The following is a 21,940-nucleotide window of genomic DNA, read 5'->3' as shown; positions in this document are numbered from 1 at the left end:
TGATATTGTTTAACTTTTGATATAAATTTTAAGAATTTTAAATTTTATTAATAACAAAAAGAAAATTTTAGAATTAAATTATTTTCAATTAAAAGAATATGACATTATTTTAAAATAATTTTAAAAGTATAGTTTGTACCTAAATTGACAAAAAAACAAAATAATCAACATCACCATGAATTTTGTACATTTTAAATGGACCCACAATATGAACTTGTCCCAAACTCATCCTATTTTATCAATTTATTTATACATTTAATACAACCCTCAACTTGTCCATAAACAATGAATAATTTACCAACTACTCCCATTTGTCATGCAAATAAACTAAACACAGTTTGTCATAAAAAAAATAGGGTACCTCACTTTCTTTCTTAATTAATTACAAATTTCAAATTCAAATTAATTAGACTTAAATCAAAAAAACTTATTCAATAATCATCACTAATCACTTTTGCTCGCAAATTTTTAGGATTGTTTTTTCCAGTAAACATTAATTATATTTCTTTATATTATTTATATTAGTAATCGATTTATGAAATCTTTTTTAAATAAAAAATACTTTTTCTAAATAAAAACTCTATACATAAAGTAAATTCAGAATAATCAAATTTCATGAAAATAAATAAATAAAATTAAAAACAGTTCAGGTAGGTTGATAGTTTTTGTTTTTTAAAAAAGATTGGAGTAATCCAATATCCTTTTGGCGGTGTAGGATAGTTGTATATCTATATTGGAATATTCTATTATATATAATATTTCATCTACAAAAAAAATATCTCTTAATTTTGATACTGACACCTCACAAATCTGATCTTTAAAATATTAGTCCAACTCTGTCCAAGTGAGTTATCATTGATATTTAACAAATAAATTATTTAGATTCATATAAACCTTCAACTCTTTGTACTTTTTTGTCCAATATACACACGATATATTTTTCTTTTTAATTAGTCTTATAAAGACCACTCCATTATATAAGGAAAAATAAATTTATTTATATTTCATATGTTGTTTTTGGTAAAATAATCACAAGTATTTAAGATTTTATTAAATTAGAAATTTTAATTTCCTTTTTTAAAAATAAAATTTATGTGAGATCAAGCGGTACCGCATTAAGAAATGAAGAAAATAGTTCATAAATTCATACCTTACCTAATTTTTATTTGATACAAATTTTAAGAAAAAATAAAAACGATTTTTTAAAACATAACTTTCAAAACAAAAACATGTAAAATGTATTTTGAATCTCTTTTGCATGATATGATTCATTTTAAATTTGTTGAATAGAAAGCTAAAATTCAAATAATTATTAAAAAATGAAATATTTTTTTCTCGAAATAGATTTAAAAAAATAAATAAATTGAAGCAGATAGTCAATATGTATCATTTAAGTCGCTAAAAAAGTAATTTTTTTAAAAATAAAATATTAGCATTTGTAATTAAACTTTGGGAAAATATTTGACATAATTTTTTGTTATTTCTTTTTGTATGATTTTAATTAAATTATTATCTTTACTGAGTTACAAGTTGCAAAAAATATCCCCTTTGTTATAGTTTTCTTTCTTCTTGTTTAGGATCCTTTTTAGCTTAAAAATGCAACAATATTGATTTTGTTAGAGATTTAGATAAACAAGAAAGAGATATACACATTTATATATACAAAAAAAATGTTGATTTTCTTCCCTTTTAGATATCCAATTCCTTCCAAAAATTTATCATCTTTAACTACATATACAAGGAAAGCCATTTTCTATGGAAGCTGATGTTTCTATTCTCTCAGCATTCTGAGAGTGTCTTTTTTTTTTTGTGAATTTTCTTGAAATTTGGCAAAAGGGGTTGTGGGTTTTGAGATTTGGGATTTAGGGTAGGTTGGGAATATTGAATTTTGAGTGTTTTTGCGTAGTTTTCTGTTGGATTTTTTAGTTTTCTTTTTGTGGTTTGGGAAATTGTGAAAAGGGTTGCTGGGTTTTTGAGATTTGGGAAGTGGGGATGGTGAATTTCTGGGTGTTTTTGTTGATATGTTTTGTGTCTTTGACGGCTTCTCGAGCTACTGGTAGTGTGATTTTGATTGGAAATAACAGGACTTTGTCTTTTGAAGATATTGAAGCTAATTTTGGTGAGTTGGCTTGCTTCCTCCCAAAACTTCTTTTTGTATTCATTTTTTTGTGTAATGAAATGTGTGATTAGTGCTTTTGATGAATTTTGGGAATTGGGTTTTGCTTAATTTATTTTATTCATAAGCTGTTTGAACTGATCTGCTTTTTTTGGGGTGGGAGGAATTGATCATATTTGTTGTTAATGGCTTTTTCTGGGGGAATAGAAGTTTTCATCTTGGAAATGTCACCTGTCATATTTTGCAAGTTCTTGTTTTTCTGTTGAAATCTTCAAGGAATCTTTACTTGGATCATGAGTCCATGTATGAATGCTGTATTAATAACTTGCATTTACAGCTGAAAATATGTTGTTATTTGTCATGGATTTGGTTCATTGTAATTGATTTATGAGGTTTAGTGATGGTGATGTTTCTGTTTTTGCTCAAAATGTTGAGTGTTGTGATATAACAAAGGTTTTCTATACATTTACTGTTGGCACGACTTTTTTGCGGGCTTTGTTTATGCTAATGTACTAATTCGACCTTGCTTATAATTTCAGCTCCCTCACCAAAGGGTTCAGGAAAATGTGGGAGGTTGTATATTGCGGAGCCTTTGGATGCCTGCTCAACCTTGACTAACAAGATTGAACCAACTAATAACTTCACAAAAGAACCATTTGTTCTGATAATCAGGGGTGGATGTAGCTTTGAAGATAAAGTTAGAAAAGCACAAGCTGCAGGTTTTAAAGCAGCCATTATCTATGATAGTGGATATGGAGATATAATTGCAAGTAATGAACTCTTCCATTGTACAGTTTCTATATTTATTTCACTTGCTCAAAAAAATTAAGTTTTCTTTCTTTCTTTCAATTATTCATTTAGTTCGTTCTAACTTATATTATGTTTGATGGTAGTTAACGTATCAAGTGGTATAACCTGAAATCATATCTTGAGGACGCACTAAAGTGCCCATGGTATCATCATGAACTTGCAAACAGAAACTGTAAAAGCCTAGGAATATACATGCCCAATTGAGATGGGATATGATTACATCACAATTGCATAAGGACACTATCTAATAGATCGTTGTGAGTAGTTGAATCATAATCTTTAGCGTAAACATGGCTGCATGTGCAGCATTCTTGAACTCTCTGATTGCAAGTTTTAGAATAAGGTTGAATATATTTCTGATATTAATCATTTAAGTATCAATAGTTCTACTAACTGATTTTAGATCTGGAAAAATAAGAAAATTAGTCTGCAAAATAGTTTTGACAAAAGCTTTTATTCGTATCTATCTTACTGGCAAAATGACTTCTTGAACTATTGCAAGGGAAATCTCTTGCAGATAGCTGTCACACTCTCTCAGCTGATAATAGTTTTGATTCATTGGGGTAGAAGTAAAATAATTCCTTCAAAATAGATATTTCTGGTACTATTTGTTCCTTTTTATTTTATTAGGTAAAGAAATAAGCGGTCGGATTAACAAGATTTTTTTCTTGTTCTTTTTGTACTGTTAAGGTGATTAGTTAAAATTGACATTGAACTCTTTACTCCTTGCACAAGCCAGCTATCCAACATTCTGCAATTTTGACGCAAACCTGCTGGTTTGCTTTTAATCTCCTAATGCTCTGTTTATCCCATATAAAATGTTGATGAAACTTCTGAACTGTCAATTGATCAACCCAACTATGCTTCCTTCTCTAACTAGTTATTCATGAAGACTGATAGGACGACATATAAAAGGGTTAATTGGATGTTCAATCTGGTGAAGAGAAATTGATCCATGTTTGTCTTCTTTGATTGGCTTGAGCCAGCATGATCCAACAATGGTGCATCTGAAATGTTCATATCAGAAAACTGACAAACTAGCAGAGCAGTTTATTACATAGGAGCGGGGGTTTTACCCTGTGCGCACCCACAGGGTAGCGGCCGTGGGTTTGCCTAGTCATAACAAAGAAAACTAGCAGATTAGTTTTGCCTACCCCCTTCCACTAGGAAAATGAAAGGAATTAGGCACAATTTCCCCCCTAGACTATGACCGAAGTCCTAGAGACACACCTAAACTTAACTAGGGTCCTATTTACCCCCAGCACTCAGTTGTTCCGTGTTTTTGTGCACCTTTTGTGCTGATAACTCATAAAACTTTTGTCAGACTTCAAAAACCATCTTCATCTCTTGCTTTTGAATGATTTATAATTGTTGATTTTTGAGTTAAGTTACCAAATTAAAAAATTGTTGATTTTGAGCAAGTAGCTTCACCTCTTCAAAAATAGTTCCGGGTGCATGTCGGATCCTCCAAAAGTAATGCATTTTTAGAGGATCCGACATGGGTGCGATAGTATCTTGAAGAGTCTGATCATCGTTATTTTGACAAGCAAAGGTTTGATCAGACACATGATACAGTGGCAGGAACCTCTGCTGGTGTGAAGATACTGGCAGTTTTCATTTCAAAAGCTTCTGGAGAAGCACTCACACAGTATGCTGGCTCGGATACGGAAGTATGGTTAATCCCAAGCTTGGAAAACTCAGCTTGGTCAATCATGGCTACATCTTTCATTTCACTACTTTCTATGTCTGCTGTACTTGCAATGTGTTTCTTTGTTCGCCGACATCATATACGAAGAGAACGGCCACGAGCTTCTCGTGTTCGCGAATTTCATGGGATTAGTAGCCGTTTGGTTAAAGCTATGCCAAGTTTGATATTTACGTCAGTTGTGGAGGATAATTCTACATCAGTGACATGTGCTATATGCCTTGAAGATTATACTGCTGGAGATAAGCTTAGAATTCTTCCATGCCGGCACAGTAAGTTATCCTCATTCTCTCTTTGATTTTTGGTACCATGCCAGACTAATCAGTGATCATGGTTGATAAGCACTAATGTATCCCCTTTAAACATGAAACAATTTTAGTGTCACCACTAAGGAAACTTGACTTGTCTCCCACCAAAAGCTTATGGTAGTTTGACCTTACTGAAAATGCACCCAGCACCATCACTTCTTGCCACCCCACCTCTGTGGGTTCCTACTGGTGAGTGTGGTATTCTGTTTGTAAGGCGTTTCCATCAGCCTTTGCAATTCATCCATCTCTCAATCTTGTAAATTCCAGACAATAAATTCCCCCCTTTCGCGTCACCCTAATCTGTTGTACCATCGCCTCTTTCTAGCATGAAACTCTGAATAACTTGGGAGAGGTTGTCCTCCTATACTTCTATGCACCTATGTTGGTCCCAAAAGTTGACTCTACTTCCATTCCCTACTTCATAGGTAACTAAGCCATTGAAATCTAGCTAACCTTTGATAATGCTTTTCTAGACCTCCATTTCCCTTCTACGACTCCATGTTTTCGTGCTATACCTCCCTCCACAATGCGTGCTCTTCAACCCCAAATCTCCATAACTACTTCCCAGTAGTGCCTTGTTCAAAACTCTTAAGTTCTGTTGTTCCAGGGATATGAGGAAGATTCCAACTACTAATTCTTGGTCTCCGTTTACCGAGTCCCCCAAGCCTGTCATCATAGTTGTTTAGCTCCAACTTTGTATCATGATGTAGAGAAGATCATTCATCGCTGTATGCATATTCTTCTACCATCTTGACTTTTGCCCTTTCTAAAGTAGCAGAACAGTTATAAATACAGTTCATACCTGATTTTTGAAATTATTTCATTTTCTGAAGTCTCCTTGGGGGTGAACTATGTGAAAACTAGAATTTATGGTTCCAAGTATCATATTATTGGAATATTTCCCTTGTCCCCAGTTGCTCTAATGCTGTATTTGTTGATACATTTCATAGATGTATGTGCACATTCAGAATTTATTTCTGCTGGAGCACTTGGCCTTTTTCAGTTATTAACTTGTCTTATGGGAACTTCACAGAATTTCACACTATGTGTGTTGATGCTTGGCTGACATCATGGAGAACCTTTTGCCCTGTCTGCAAACGGGATGCAAGAACTAGCACTGGTGATCCACCAGCATCAGAATCTACACCATTGCTTTCTTCCAGTCTGCGATCTGTATCTTCAGTGTCATCTCTGAGGTCATCATTAGCATCATCAGAAGTGATACATATAGGCACAGGAGCATCTCGATCACCTTCAGTTTCTCGTCCTCAATCTATCTCTAGCTCTCGTAACCAGCATTCACTTTGGTCTTACCAGTCACCACATCTTGCTATAAGCCGGAGTTCACTGGACCTTCAAAATGCATCTTCTCAAAGATCTCGTGCAGCTTACTTAATTTCATCCAACTCATTGGGTTATCCTTGTTTATCACCTCTTAATTCAAGATATGGGTCTGCATACATTCCTAGTCCTAGCAATCCCTCGTCGAGCTATATGGGATCAACAAGTCGGCAGCCTAACCCACTGCATCACAGTGAATCAATTACAAGCTTTTCACCATTTGCTTCAGCTAACTCTCTTCCTGGATGTGAGTCGTGATTTAATTGATCATGGCAAACATTAATCAAATTGTTGAAGTCCCTTGCAGGGAACTCAGGTTGGGTTATTCTGACCTCAAATTCACGTGAAGACAATAGAGCTGATTCGTGTTGGTTGCTTTGACATCTGGACGGAGGAATACAACAGCTAGCTTCATTGCTCAACACTTCTGGGATATTGGTTTAGTAGTTGATAGGTTTGATAATTTTGAGTTTTTTACAGAGTGTACATTCTTAAAGATGGGTGTATTACTGTACGCATTGCGCCTTCTTTTGTTTATTGCTTTTTTTTTTCTTCTTACCCTCGATTTCTCTATAATAGTGATGTTTTTAGCCATGTCCACCTGACAGATGGTTGAGGCCTGTAGTTTGCATGTAAATATGAATGCCCTTGAGGTGACTAAATCTAGTCTTTTACTTGTTTTAGTTTTTGAATATCCACTGATTTCCAAATATTGCATATCTGTGGTTGAGGAAGTTTGTTTAATCAGCAACACCTTGTGATATTGCTTTGTGTGTTTCTACATCCAATTCAGAGTATACAGGTTGGGTGCTCCCATCTGTAAAAGAAGTCCTCAATCATTGGTGCCAACTGCCAACTAAGAGCACATGGACTATCATTAATCATCAAACAAGCAGTGATATTAGCTAAAAAAGATTGTTTCAAACACATTTTATACAGTGCTAAAATTAAATTTGCCTCCACATTTGTTAAATTCAATAACACAGATAGAAGCACAAACTCTTCCCTCCACACTTCTGGTTACAGTAATCCTACAGTATGTTGTTCAAATAACTTTAATAAGAAAACAAGGGCTGTGATCGTTGTGAGGATGAAACTTAACAGCACTCTTAGACCTACGTGTAGTTTGGTTTTCCTGTCGAGGATTTCTCAAGCTAACTATCTGAGGTCTGACTGGTGTAAAACTTAATCTTCCTTGTCTTGTTTCTCTCCAGAACGAAGTGGTTGTCTGGCTTCTGTCTGAGAGGTGGAGCTGCTTGGATGATCTCCCTCGTCCCTTGTACCAACAGTTAAGGGTTCCTCTTTCAAAGACTGGATAATCATCACCACCGCAACCACAAACACTATGATGGTCACTGTTCCCAAACCTATCATTGAGTTTATGAAACCCATGAAAGAACCAGAGCTAATACGTTTCTGTATGATATTTCCGTCTTTGTATCCTTGAATAAAATGTGTAATTTGGGACCCCTGATCTTCATCTTCAACGCTCTCAGAGCCAACAACCTGTTGCATGAGTAAAAAATTGTAATCATTACGTTAAATTTATAGTGATTTAGTCAAAAGACACTTCACCTAGAAGTAGATTATGTATAAATAATGTCTCTCTCTTCTAATAAACCACTGAAAATTACTGGTAGATATTATTCACAAAAGGCATCTCACAGACTTGGAGAAACAACATAATTAAGTGTCATGCAGTGAAATGATACCAATTAATAAGTACGGTTAAGTACAGTTTATCCCTGCTGTTTATTTTAGTCAGAACACTAAGCAAAAATGAAAAGTTCATCGTTCACTTCAGTCGATAAGTTGAAAGCACTATATTTTAGCCGTGTTAGACAAGAAAAAAGTCCAGACTCCAAACTATAAAGTATATTTCCTACACTTGATAAGGGTCGACAAATATGCAATCCCTAGCGGGGAACTGGAAAGGGAGAGAAAAAGAAGTAAATGAACTTACTGAAAAGTACTCCTCATCGCCATCCCAAACAACCATTTTTGGCAGCTTAGTTTTCTTAGAAACGTCAAATGATTCAGCAAACCCTTGCCATTGCTTGAACCCAACAAAAACAAACACGAAGTCGCGGTTTGCAGATGCAGCAGCTTTCAGGAGCTTCAATAATTTCTTAGACCTATCATCAGTTTCATCTTCCAAAATTGTTAGAATAACTTTTCTCTCATCATCTTTCAGCAATCTCAGAGTTTCTTCAGTAATGGGCAAAGTCAGTGGGAGCAAACTCTGCTTGATATAATCCTCAACAAAATTTTCTGTGATCCATAGCAGGAAGAAGGTTCAGATATTCACCATTATTTCGCAGAAATCCCCAAAACACAACTTCAGCTCAATTCTTAAATCAGTTTGTTTTTTCATGCAGTACAGAAAATACAGCAAATGTTGGCAGGTTGGAAGTTAAAGCTATTTAACTTTTTTCATAAATAAGCCTAAAACAATTTAATCAACTGAAAAGTATAATATAAGGTTATAGTCATGCAATCAAATCAATTACTTAACCACCTAATCAAAACCATATCAGAATTCATCATAAGAGTCAACTGATGTTTTTGAATGCTTCCTTTTTGAAAGCACTACAACTAGCTCATGATTGATCCCTATTATTTAAGCACATCAGAATCTGGAGTTGCTGACTTCTGCTTTTAAGTGACACAATACAAATAAAGGGCCAATCATTGAATTAAAGCAAGTTTTGAAATACAGAGCAGGTGGTACTGTTACTTCTTTAAATATAACAAGATTCTGGTTTTCTCAGGACCTTTGTAGGCGATAAAAAAATAATTAATTCTTATTAGTTTCTAGGAAGAGATGAGTAATTTTTTGATAAAGTGAGTGAGATTTTAATTACTTCCAAAGCCTAAGATAACAGGCGATGATAAGCTAACCTTCAAAGGGGCCATAGAAGATGCTTTGTTCATCATAGTTTGGATGACGAGCTACCAAAGCAGGTACCTTGTCAAAATCATAGAATTCCATGGTCTTATCCGAGAAATCTTTTGCCACAGAAAACCATGCTCTCTTCTTGTATTTTACTGCAAAATGTGATATGGCAGATTCATTCAAACCAAAGCCTATAAATATAGGGAAACTAGTGCCGGCTGCTTCAACAAATTCACTAATGGCTGAATCAGAATTGAGTATGGCCACATCAGCAGCAACAAACTTCTTCAAGAATCGTACAAGTAAATCTGCTTTTCTTGGTCCATAATATTCTGTTGGAACACCATGCATAAATATCTTTAAAGTTGGATATCCACTGCATTGAGATCAGAAAGAGAAATTCAATATCTTCTAATAAAATAAAAATGATCAGTGTCTTTTAATTTCATTAACAAGAGTCGAGGGGAGAAATAATCAAATTTCCATAAAGCATGTGTTCCTGCAGCTCAGCATTATATTTGTTTTATTTGTTTAAGGGAGAGCAAATAACATCTAATAAATCTTCACTTCGACGCTTTTCAGTGCTCTCTTGCAGAAAAAAAGTAACATATTGAATTACACGACAGGTGAACTCTTGGGGTAATCCAGCTTCATTAGAAATAGAGACGGTACAGAAAGTAGATCAGAACCCAAATTCAAGTCTTCCCACTTAAAAAGCTCAATCCCCGTCCAGCTAGTCATCTCTTTTGTCCATCAATTCCAACTATCCTGATTACACTCTCTCCGTGTATGTCACCTGGCTACTCTGCCTCTCCAACAGACTTAGCTAAAGATACTACTTCCTACTCCAGCACATATGCAGACGTATCAGCACCATATAAGTACATCCTAGACAAAGAGAGGGAAGGAACAATATTGATGAAGGAGAGATCCAAGATTGAGAGAGGACAGGAACAAAGGAGATCAGATTATTATCAGTGGTAGAATTAATGGAGGTTTAAGGTAAAGGAAAGGAAAAAGAGGACGTGGCAGACGTACGGACAAAGAAAGATAGATGTGGCTGGGCCCTCAACGACCTATCAGCATCTACATTTTTTGCTTTTCAAACTTCTGTTGTAACTTGTAACTCCTTTACTTAAACACATCATCTTCTTTTACACAGGTGAATACGAATCAAATTGCCTATATGGTCAACCTAAGAGAGTAAAAATGAAATCCAATTTTAAAGCAAACAGTTGTGATCACTATCAGAAAAACAAATGAATACCTCCTTTCTTTTGAGTTCTTGAAAACCTTATTAAACGGAAGCAGATCATACATTGTAAAACTAATATCAGAAAAACGATGTAGTGATAAGGCTAAAAGTACACATACTCAATGCCATATTTTGAACCAACACGTTTGTACTTGTCAGCATCTATTTTTGCAATACTTATGGGCTTCTTCAAATCAGCAAGTATGCTAGCAGCTTTGTCCAACTGCAACGAACTTAAATTCATCAGATTGATACCACGCATCACATAGAATTCAATTCTTGCGCAGAGAAATGTGCATATTAAATGAATCTGAGCGTGGTGGTCGCCGCGCGGGTTGGGTGGGGGGTGGGGTGGGGGAGTCATCTAACAGAGATAGATAAGATAAACATAGATTCTCGCAAAAAATATGTGATCTTAAGCTTAATACCATATCAATCAAACAGTTCATTACTTAATCGGAGATTATTTGTTCTTATGAGTTCAATCAGACACTGTGTTGGTCATGTGGGTATGTGGACTTTATAAGGAGATTATTTTGATGATGCGGCCAACCAACTACCCCCCTAAAGAAAGATCTGATAACAATGGTTGCACAAAACATACTTAGGAAGCATTTATAGTAAAAATTACTTTCACAAAATGTATGGATATCCGAATCTAGGAATTGGCCAAATGACATAATCAATATAGAGTCTAGATAACTTTTCATTGGAGAAGCAATCAACCTTTTTGAAGTTAATTGAAGAGTCCTTTATCGATTAAGGTAGAAACACAACTTTTTTGGTAGTTTTTTTCTTTGTCCGCCAAAGGTTAGGACGCATGGCAATAAATCACCTTGTGTTTCTTTACTTCTGATGGGATTATAACATGAAACCTTATGGTTCTGAATCTACGTCATCAACAGTGCAAAATTAGTCCGTCTATGCTTTTTAGTCTAATTTCGCACCTAAGTATATGGCCTAGTGGTCCATGAACTGGGTGCAAATCTCATAGATCAGAGTTCAAAACCCAACAAAGACAAAGACCAAAAAAAAAAAAAGATCAGATTTCTACCTTCGCCTAAGCTTGGTGGCCTAAGTCACTCAGTAGTTGTGCTGGTGGATATGAATAGTGGATACATACAAGCTGGCCAGACACCACCATTGTTAAATAAAGTTTATTTTTAATACTAATTTAGATTACATATCCCAGCAAACGTATCATAAAACTAGGTATATGCTTATTCTAGTTTTCAGATCTTAATTCATTCAACTCACTGGCTTTTCTGCTTAGTAATTTGATCAATTATCTCGCATACCTGATTTACTCACAGTTGAAGTAAAGAAACCCAATCTTATCTATTGCAGTTATACATTTACAATCGTAACTTAGAAAGTTAACTGCTTCTACAACATTCGAGTAAGATCTCTTAAAAGTAGAGGTCACTACTATATACTTTCAAAAGAAATAAACAACACTGAGTAAAGGAAATAGACCTGAGGTGCAAGTCGTTTGCAGTGACCACACCAAGGAGCGTAGAAATCGACCAAAATATAATCAAAACTGGAAATTGCAGCATCAAAGTTAGATTCATCAAGTTCCAATACTTTACCGCTGTCTATGCCCAACTGTTGCTTCTGCTGTTCCGACTCCGCCGCCGTGATGAACGGCCGTGAAACCAAAACTAAGAGGAGGATGACAAAAGACATATTTTTCATCATTGTATAGTTGAATAAAAATGAGTGATGGATCTATTCTACACACTTTAAAAATTTTGAACTTTTTTTTTTCTTTTTTCTTGTTTTATGAATTGTGTGCTATTTGATTGTCTAATGAGAATTTGGGTTGTTAAAATGTTTTTTTTTTCTTTTCAAATAATTACTACTACTTAAAAAATATATATGTATGGATTTTCAAAGTCAATTTTGCACCAACTCTAATTTTGCCTTATATATTTGAAATTGTTAATTTAATTAACAATATTGGTCAATATTTTAGTTTACGATTTTCAAATTTAAAATTTAAGTTTTATGTGAAATAATAATCTATTCGTAGTTATGTCATTGCCAATAATATATAAGTTAAAATAATATTTTTATTTTAAGAAACAAAGGACTATCTCTAATTTGATTTGATTTTCACTCGTATATAATCATATCATAAATTACATAAAAATTGCATCAAGTTATTAATATTATTCCAAAACATAAAAACTAAAATAAAATAAAAGGTGTTAAAAAATGTAGAGTTCAACTTTGTTTATTTGTTTTTTTATAAAAATCTTAATTATTTAAAGATTTTTGTTTTTGAGATCTAAATCTTAATCTTAATGTATCTTTTTTCTTATTCTATAGTGTTAATGAATTTGAATATTTAAATTTATGGCAGTTTTAATATCGTTCAAGATGCCTATATAAATGATAGTTCACTATTACTCTATCTACTATCACTCATAATACATCATTATTTGAGGCACAACTACTACCAGCACCATCATTCACCACTCCTATCATCCACAATTACCATCCTTTGCCCAATCACAATCGTCATTATCATCATTCACTAAAATTAATTGTCATCACCATTATTTGTAATCATCACACTCAATCATTTTAACATCAACCGATGACTAAATATATCGTCAACGGTCATAATCGTTCAACACAATATTATTCCACTACTAATTATCACTCGTCATCAACAATAACCACGATTAATTATTGTTGTCAATTACTATACCATAATACACTACTTACAACCACCGCCATGTTTTAACATTAGATCATTTAATATTTTAGAAATTTATAATTATTATTTTCAAAACAAAGACGAACAACTCTTAACGTTTAATATTTAAATCTTAATATAATAATTTCTTTTTTTTTTCTTATTTAAAATTAAAAAATGTGAAGTTAAGCCGTTTGTATTGAATGTAAATATGGTAGGACTTCAATTCTTTGAGGGAAAAAAAGGAACTTTTGATTTCTCCTTGAAATTCCTCGAGAGAACACACAAATTATAGATTTTCTGGTGAAATTTGGGAAGTCCCAATTCATCTGTGAACATACAGATCGTTAATTTAGTAGAAGAAAATAGTAGAGATTTGATTTTTTTTGCGATGAGTTCACGAGGGCTGCTGCCATTGATGAATCTTGTTAGACTTAATGGAGTTCCAATTCTGCAGCAGTTGCAATTGGAGGAGCGTTTACTAAGGACCTCATCTCATAACTGGTGTATCGTGAATGACGGAACCAATGAACCCACCATTGTCATGGGGATTTCAGGGTGAGCTATCAATTTTCACCCTTTATTATGGTATGATGAAGTTACTTTTTTTTCATATTACTTTTTTTCTAGAAATGTGTCTTGATTGTTTTGTATTGGCGGGTTCGTTTTACAAAGATCAATTCTTTGTGGGTTGTTATAGCTTTTTGGGTTGTTTTGTTAAATGATGGACTAACTAACCGATAGTTCTTAATAGAATGTGTGATAGTAATTGGTGCCTTTTGCCATGAGCGGCTTATGTATGTGCATATATACTGAGTTTGTTGTTGTGCTTGATTGGAAATAAAGTTTAGGAGTTTGACACATTACTCCATCCGTCCCAATTTAGGTGATGTTGTTTGGCTTTGACATGAAGTTAAAGAAAGAAAGACCATTGAATCTTGTTTCTAAAACAAATCATAGATGTTTGTGTAGGTATAAATCATATCTTTAGACTTTTTAAAGTTAAATTGTTACTAAGAAATCTCTAATTCTTTTTGGGACTTACTAAAAGGAAATGTGGGTCACATAAATTGAAATAGAGGGAGTATTTGTTTTTGCTTCATAATTGTACTTTTAGAAGTCTTTTGAATAGTAGAAGTGTCTTTGAGTGGAGTAAGCATTTTTGAAGAGTTTATTTACAATGAATTATTAGGGTGATTTGGTTGGGACGCTATCTGATTTCTAGGATGTTCACTATTCTATCAACTTCATCTCCAGACATATGAAAAAAAGGTAGCTTGAAAGAAAGGTTTTCAAGTGGTTTAGGAGCACGTCAGAAATTTGTATTCTGACGTAAACAAGAACCTAGTATTTCAGTGGAGAAGGGCGATGAGCCAGACTCGTTATCCACTGGATTTCGAACTACGTGCCACTGGAACTGGGGGTTTCTTAGTTTTCACAAGAAAAAGAAGGATCTTTAAGTTGTTCCTAGGTACCATTAAAAGTTGCAAAAGGAAGAGGCGAAGGCCACTTGTTTCTATATCTCACACTGGATGATGGATGCGCTAGGATGATTGTGGTGTCTCTTTTCATTTACATCTACTTAATTGTTATTTTTAGGGGGTGGGGTGGGGGTGGGAGGAATGATACCTTTAATTAGCTCAATAAACAATTAATGAATGAGATTGTTGCAGTTTATCAGCAACTGTATAGTTTCTGAACAAAAGAAGTAAGCAGATACTATATGAATCAAATGTGTCCCACATGTCAAGAATAATTTGTAAAGATTCTTACTGGTTGATTTAACTTAGTGGATTTGCAGAATATTAGCATCTGCATGGTTTCTGGAGAAAAAGTAATCAGAGATAAATTTTCTATGAATCAAATATGTTCCACTTGTCCTGAATAATTTGTCAAGATTCTTACTTAGTGAGCTATCATCTCAACTTATGACTCCATTTGTGTGTCATAAAGACACTGATAACAAGGCCATTTTCCACTTGCTGATATCAGGTAGACCATATATTGGTTGGAAGCCGTCACTATTAAGTATTACCTACACTTCTGGTGTGCAAATTCTGATCTTTCAGTTTTTAATTTATGCAAGAAGCTATTAGTACTTGAATGTCATTGCTGTAACGATAGAACTTTACTGCTGTATGTTTTGGATTATGTAATTTTATATAACAGCATTAACCATTTTCACAGAAAACCAGCTGAACTTCTTGAAATCGGTTCTGTTTTACAAGACAAGATTCCAGTAGTTAAGAGGTTTTCTGGAGGTGGCACTGTAATTGTCGATCACCAGACAGTTTTCATCACTTTCATATGCAACACAGATGCTCTCCCTAGTGTACAACCATATCCTAGGCCCATCATGTCATGGAGTGGCCAGCTGTATAGCAAAGTGTTTCAAGGAGTTGGGGATTTCTCTCTTCGTGAAAATGGTAATTTTTTTGCTCAATGATATTTTTCATCACTGACTATCCAGCGTATTTGAAGGAAGTGTTGCGCGTTTTCTTCTTCAAGATCCAAAAAAGAAAAGAAAAGAGAGAGAGAACACTTCACTTTTCACTTGTCCAAAGAAGAAAAAACTACTTGATTATAAACTTTGTTAAGGAAGAAACACTTGCTTATCCTTTGCTGTATGGTATTGTTTGCACAATATACTAGAAGTTATTTGACTAACAAAAAGAAACTGGAATAATTTGGCCGACAATGTAGTTGTGCATATACCGGGGTCTAGAAATTAAGGTTGAGTGTCAGTCTGACAATTTATAGTAAGCACTTATTCTATGATGGTGATTGTCCTCAGATAAAACTTTTACGCCACACTCATGACTCATCAAGGGAGCTTCCTTTTATATAGATTTAATTGTTTCTGGTATATAAGGTTCAAAATCTTTCTTGCTAACTTCCTGACAAGAAAGATCACATTCATTGGATGACCACTTGGATGCTTCTTTTTCTACATTCTTATTTCTTATTGTCAGCAATGTTATATTTTTTCCTCTCTGTGCTGTTGGTTCCCATTTCTATGTACACTGTCTTACTTAGCCTTATAAGAATGGTGAATACTACCCCCCACCTGTCACTATCCATCTGACTGCTTGATTTTTTCTTCTTTTTTTTTCATCTCCCACATTAATATGACTTGAGGAATTATTGTTTCATGTTTTACTCATCAACTTTCTTAGATAACCACCTTCATATTGTACTACTACATGATCACAGACTACGTTTTTGGTAACCGCAAGTTTGGGGGAAATGCTCAATCTATCACAAAAGGGCGTTGGGTTCATCATACGTCTTTTTTGTGGGATTATGAGATGATGAACATGGGTTATCTCAAACTTCCAAAACGAGCTCCTGACTATCGACAGGTCTGCTTATACTTTTGCAAGTTCCTTGTCTACTTGTTAGATAATCTTGTGAGCATGTTTTTAAAGAACTTGATGATGCAGCTCATTTTTTGACATTGTTTTTTTTGGAACACTCTCTGTTGGCAGAATAATTTCAGTCGTGTTTAAGATTGATGCCAAACTTTCATTCTTATTGTATGTTGCATCATATGGGACAGCTATGTAATTAACAGAAGGATATTGTTCAGGTAGTCATTAGTAGAATATATTCATAGCCAATTTTTCTCTTCCCTCCAACGTATAGTACATTACTACATTCTATAGGGAATAGTAATGAATTCTTGCACTGCATGAATCTTCTTCTTAGCCTGATGGTGTCAATACCTGTAAGTTAATTCTGACATCGTGGTGAAAAGATGAAGCATGGGTAGCTTCTCCATTTGCACCTTTTGATCCTTCTTGTACTCTGCTCTCTTATCTTTAATTACATTTGCACAAGTAATAATTACTCTGGTAATGTCTTGACTGCTGCATTATACCATCCCATAATTGTAGAACATGTTTTAATTTTATTTGACTTTGCAATTTGCTTGATGTTGTTTTCTCATCGATGATAGTACTGTAATCCTGAGGGATTGTAGTCTAAGATGCACACTGTTCAATTAGGAAAGTATTCAACTTCTAGGTTTGGAGGATATGGGAAGGAATTTGTTATAAGTTGCAAAAGCTTGATGATTATGCAAGTGAATGTTGAAGTTCTGGTACAGTTGACGGTGGTACCTTTTGTTGAGATAATTCATATTATGTTGATGATTCTTCTCACATGGTGTCAGGTTCTTGTTACCATTTCCCAATCTAGTTCAATGCTCGTGACTTTTTTTTTTTCTCAACGTAAGTTGAGTTAAATATTCTCATGCCTAAGTCTATAGAAGTTCCAAGTATATGCAAACTCATAAACTACTTGACAATTTCTTCACTACTTTTTGTTTGCAAAAGTTACTTTTCTGATGCACATTGAAAATTTGCTTGCTAGTCTCTGAGAGAGTGTTCCTATTGGTTATTCAGGCAAGAGACCATTCAGACTTTATTTGCCGCATGAAGGATTATATATCTCGACAAGAATTCATCAATAGAACCATTTCTGCACTTGGCAGCCAGTTTAGCATAACTCCTCCGGAGCTTGAATCATCTGACTGTCCTGATGACACGAAATTCGTGCCCTCCACTAGACTACTAGGAAAACAAGAACTGGAGGAATGTTTTGAGTCTGAATCTGGGAATGTCATACTACAGTCACTGTAACTGCTACAGGATCTTTGCTTGATGGTGCTACTGTATGCCAATGTACCATAATTGATTATTCGCTCGAGAAATACTTTCCCAACTCATTCATGTTGCTACTTTGCTCAGACGAAACTACTGAGAAGAACTACTTTTTTACCATTGTGCTAAGCAGTGGGCATTGTCTGTAAGTCCTCCATTGTTTGTATACTGCTCTTTTAACTTAGCACATGACATGATAACTTTACAGTTGTATCCCATTTGAATTTGGACGATCAGGCCCTTGCATTTGCGAGGATCATCAAAACACCTAGAATATAACATGACCATTTCAGCGCATCATTTCCAGTTTCGCCACTTGAAATTTTAGCCACCTTTTATTCCTTGTATTGTCGCATCATTTATGTCAATATCTATCATATCATACATTATTATAATCATATATTATTATAAGTGGGAAAATTAAAAACTCAAAGTTGAATTATCATTTTATCCTTATATTAAAATAATTAGAACAAATGTCATAAAATATAATTAAAAATTTAATAAATAACTCATTCAAATCAGCGTATGAATTAAATTCACATTAATAATTAATATTCTATTTTATTGTAAAAATCAAGAGTATACAAAGAGTTTTCTTTAAATAAATTTGATTGGATTAAAATCATCGAATTAATTTAATGCAAATTAATTTTACCTATTCAAAAGTTATCCTAGCTACTGCTATAAAATACGTAGCATGGTCTTTATGTAAGTGATAAGAGGAGGATGACCATTTGCGCCGAATTTACCATATTGAGGAATCATCAGAAAGGACCTGATAGTACCATTCGTGCTGTGTATATAGCTCCACTAGAGACTCTTGCCAAGGAGCGGTTCAGTGATTGGAAGAAGAAATTCGGAGACTTTATCTCGTCGCTGGAAACTGCGCAAGCATGTTCAGCAAGTCAGCCTTTTCATTATTAATGAGTTGCACCTGATTAGTGGTCAAGGTGGCCCAGTCCTGGAGGTGATCATCTCTCGGATGAGATATATCTCAAGCCAGGTTGAGAACAAGATCCGCATCGTCGCTTTTTCAGCTTCCCTATCTAATGCCAAGGATTTGGGAGAATGGATTGGGGCTACATCTCACGGGCTCTTCAACTTCCCTCCTCCTGTCAGGCCTGTGCCACTGGAAATACACATTCAGGGTGTTGATATTGCAAACTTTGAAGCTAGGATGCATGTCATGACAAAACCCACATATACTGCAGTAGTCCAACATGCAAGGAAAGGAAAACCCGGCAATTGTGTATGTTCCCACAAGGAAGCATACTCACTTGACTGCTCTAGACCTGATGACACATTCAAGCATGGACAGCGAAGACACGCCTATATTTCTTCTACGATCTTCAGAAGAGCTGGAGCCTTTTGTTGACAGGATCAATGAACCTATGCTGAAAGAGACGCTCAAATATGGCGTGGGCTACTTGCATGAGGGATTGGCTTTTTCGCCAGGTTTCATTCGATTTGTTGTGGATTGGCGACACTGATCAAGATATAGTAAAGACATTGTTTGAAACTGGATGGATTCAAGTGTGTGTAATGAACAGCACAATGTATTGGGGAGTACCACTATCTGCACATTTGGTGGTGATCATGGGAACACAGTACTATAATGGTAGGGAATATGCTTACACTGATTATCCAGTCACTAATTTGTTGCAGATGATGGGTCATGCCAGTCGGCCTCTTGTAGATATCTCTGGGAAGTGTGTCATCCTCTGTCATGCACCACGCAAGGACTACTACTACAAGTTCTTGTATGAAGCATTCCCAGTTGAAAGCCATCTGCAATACTATCTCCACGACAGTTTGGATGCTGAGGTCGCTACTGGAGTTATTCAGAACAAGTAGGATGCTATTGATTACCGTACATGGACCTTCATGTACAGAAGGCTGACACATAATCCAAATTACTACAATCTGCATGGTGTTAGTCACAGGCATCTGTCTGACCACCTATCACAACTGGTGGATAATACTATCAGTGACTTGGAGGCAAGCAAATGTATCACAGTTGAGGATGCCTTTTTGCTTTCACCTTTGAATCTTGGCATGATAGCATCATATTATTGTATCAGTTGCACGAGTTTTAGCTCTTCTATGACCTCCAAAACGAAGTTGAAGGGCTTGCTGGAAATATTGGCTTCATCATTGGAGTATGAACAGTTGTCTATACGACCAGGTGAAGAGGAGTTGATAAGAAGGTTGATTAATCATCAGCGTTTCTCTTTTGAGAATCCAAAGTACACAGATCCAAACATGAAGGTTAATGCTCTTCTACAAGCCCATTTCTCTAGGCAAGTGGTGGGTGGAAATCTTGCTTCTGACCAGCAGGAGGTGCTTGTTTCTGCTACTAGGCTGCTTCAAGCACTGGTTGATGTTATTTCCAGCAATGGATGGCTGAGTCTAGCAGTTCTAACAATGGAGGTGAGCCAGATGGTGACTCAGGGTATGTGGGAATGTGACTCTATTCTTCTCCAGCTTCCACACTTCACAAAGGAATTAGCACAGAAATGCCAAGAAAATCCAGGAAAGAGTGTTGAGACAGTGTTTGATTTAGTGGAGATGGAAGATGACGAGAGGCGTGAGCTCTTGGAAATATCAGACCTACAGCTGATGGATGTTGCACAGTTCTGTAATTCGTTGCCAAACATTGATTTGACATATGATGTGCTTGGCAGTGATAATCTGAAGGTAGGAGACAATGTAAGCGTGCAGGTAACCCTTGAGCGAGATCTTAAGGATAGAACATAGGTTGGACCTGTTTTTGCAGCCAGATATCCCAAATGATAATATGGTGGCTTGTTGTTGGTGATACAAAGAGCAACCAATTACTTGCCATTAAGAGAATTTCCTTCCAAAGGAAGTCTATGTTCAAGCTGAATTTTTGCTTCGCCTGTAGAAGCTGGAACAAGGGCCTACACACTCTACTTTATCTCTGATTCTTATTATCTGGGATGTGATCAGGAATATATTTTTACTCTTGAAGTTCAAAAATTAGTTAATAACTAACTAACCTACTTCAAGAAGTCTGTATATATATACTTAATAAAGGAACTGCAGGAGAAGTCTCAAAAATAATTGCTTCTTCTTCCTCCTCGTCTATCTCTGCTTCTTCTTCTTCAGTTTTATTCTTCATAAACTAGAGAAATCATTCCATCGTACTTAAAATGATTAAGCAGGTATCAATTTTTCTTCATTTCTTTGTTTCTGAATAAATTACACACAGCAATCAACTACTTTTATTTTTCTTCAGTTCAAGTATTAATTGTTTGAATATGGATTTTTGGTTATCTAATACAATATCTTTCATGAAACTTTATAGGTGATTGATCATATTTGTAGTTTTTGTTTTCTAAAGTAAAATAAAGATAATTGGTTTTGTGTTAGACGGTTATAAAACAATTAAGAGCTGAAAAGTACTTGATTTCAAGAAAGTGAAAAAAAAAACAACTTTCCATGTTTCTCCATTTGTAGGTACTTGAAAGAATTCAATAGGTATAGATTTTTCTTCACAGCAATGAACTATTTTTTTCTTCAGTTCTATAAAGTATTAATGGTTTCAAACATGAATTTTTGGTATCTAATACAATATATTTCATAAATGCTTTACTCCTACAAGTGTTTCTGTCAAATATTTGATTTATACAATCATTTCATAGAGGACAAAATGTACTTTTGTCAAATATTTTGATTCTGCTTGTTCTGCTTCTTGGTTGAATGCCCTCCTGCAGAAGCACAACCCCTATTCCCTGCATGTATCTGTTTCTGTCTGTAAACTTCTTGTCAATTTCTTTTGCAGGCAACATGCCACCCGCAACACCCTATTCCCTGCATGTATCTGTTTCTGTCTGTATTCTTGGTTGAATGCCCTCCTGCAGAAGCACAACCCCTATTCCCTGCATGTATCTGTTTCTGTCTGTATTCTTGGTTGAATGCCCTCCTGCAGAAGCACAACCCCTATTCCCTGCATGTATCTGTTTCTGTTTGTAAACTTCTTGTCAATTTCTTTTGCAGGCAACATGCCACCCGCAACATGGGTACGCCAAATGATTTGCCAGGACTTGTCTACACATTTTCCTTAAATACATATTTTCCTTAACGGCTTGTATTATGCTTGGAAGATTGCTTT

At 35.1% G+C, this 21,940-nt stretch overlaps 4 protein-coding genes across 5 annotated transcripts; 3 read left to right on the top strand and 1 right to left on the bottom strand.

The window, feature by feature from the left end:
* Window positions 1-446: 446 nt before the first annotated feature.
* LOC101252295 (receptor homology region, transmembrane domain- and RING domain-containing protein 2) lies at window positions 447-6,972 on the top strand. Its single transcript, XM_004241781.5, has 4 exons — window positions 447-2,119; window positions 2,656-2,886; window positions 4,502-4,903; window positions 5,973-6,972. Exons 1-4 carry the CDS (start codon window positions 1,993-1,995, stop codon window positions 6,536-6,538), a joined length of 1,326 nt encoding a protein of 441 aa, XP_004241829.1. The 5' UTR covers window positions 447-1,992; the 3' UTR covers window positions 6,539-6,972.
* A 185-nt stretch (window positions 6,973-7,157) lies between these two features.
* On the bottom strand, window positions 7,158-12,332 carry LOC101252596 (protein disulfide isomerase-like 5-2). The gene is made up of 5 exons (XM_004241782.5): window positions 11,908-12,332; window positions 10,551-10,654; window positions 9,182-9,552; window positions 8,244-8,551; window positions 7,158-7,786 (listed from the first exon to the last, which is right to left on the bottom strand). Exons 1-5 carry the CDS (start codon window positions 12,130-12,132, stop codon window positions 7,466-7,468), a joined length of 1,329 nt encoding a protein of 442 aa, XP_004241830.1. The 5' UTR covers window positions 12,133-12,332; the 3' UTR covers window positions 7,158-7,465.
* Window positions 12,333-13,221: 889 nt separating this feature from the next.
* On the top strand, window positions 13,222-18,102 carry LOC101252893 (uncharacterized). 2 transcript variants are annotated; one of them, XR_003247244.2, is made up of 5 exons: window positions 13,331-13,696; window positions 15,326-15,564; window positions 16,352-16,500; window positions 16,627-16,727; window positions 17,545-18,102. XR_003247244.2 is itself a non-coding variant. In XM_004241783.5 (4 exons), exons 1-4 carry the CDS (start codon window positions 13,530-13,532, stop codon window positions 17,779-17,781), a joined length of 792 nt encoding a protein of 263 aa, XP_004241831.1. In that variant the 5' UTR covers window positions 13,222-13,529; the 3' UTR covers window positions 17,782-18,102. The 2 variants fall into 2 exon arrangements, 1 of the variants encoding a protein (XP_004241831.1); XM_004241783.5 differs by lacking the exon at window positions 16,627-16,727 and having other exon boundaries at window positions 13,222-13,696.
* Window positions 18,103-19,218: 1,116 nt separating this feature from the next.
* On the top strand, window positions 19,219-21,893 carry LOC109120479 (DExH-box ATP-dependent RNA helicase DExH12-like). Its single transcript, XM_019214312.1, has 4 exons — window positions 19,219-19,655; window positions 19,698-20,526; window positions 21,611-21,713; window positions 21,826-21,893. Exons 1-4 carry the CDS (start codon window positions 19,219-19,221, stop codon window positions 21,891-21,893), a joined length of 1,437 nt encoding a protein of 478 aa, XP_019069857.1.
* Window positions 21,894-21,940: the final 47 nt, after the last annotated feature.

The sequence above is a fragment of the Solanum lycopersicum genome, chromosome 6 (genome assembly GCF_036512215.1).
Source record: "Solanum lycopersicum chromosome 6, SLM_r2.1".
Lineage (NCBI taxonomy): Eukaryota > Viridiplantae > Streptophyta > Magnoliopsida > Solanales > Solanaceae > Solanum > Solanum lycopersicum.
Note: the sequence above shows the minus strand (reverse complement) of the source record. Positions and strands in the feature narration are given on the sequence as shown.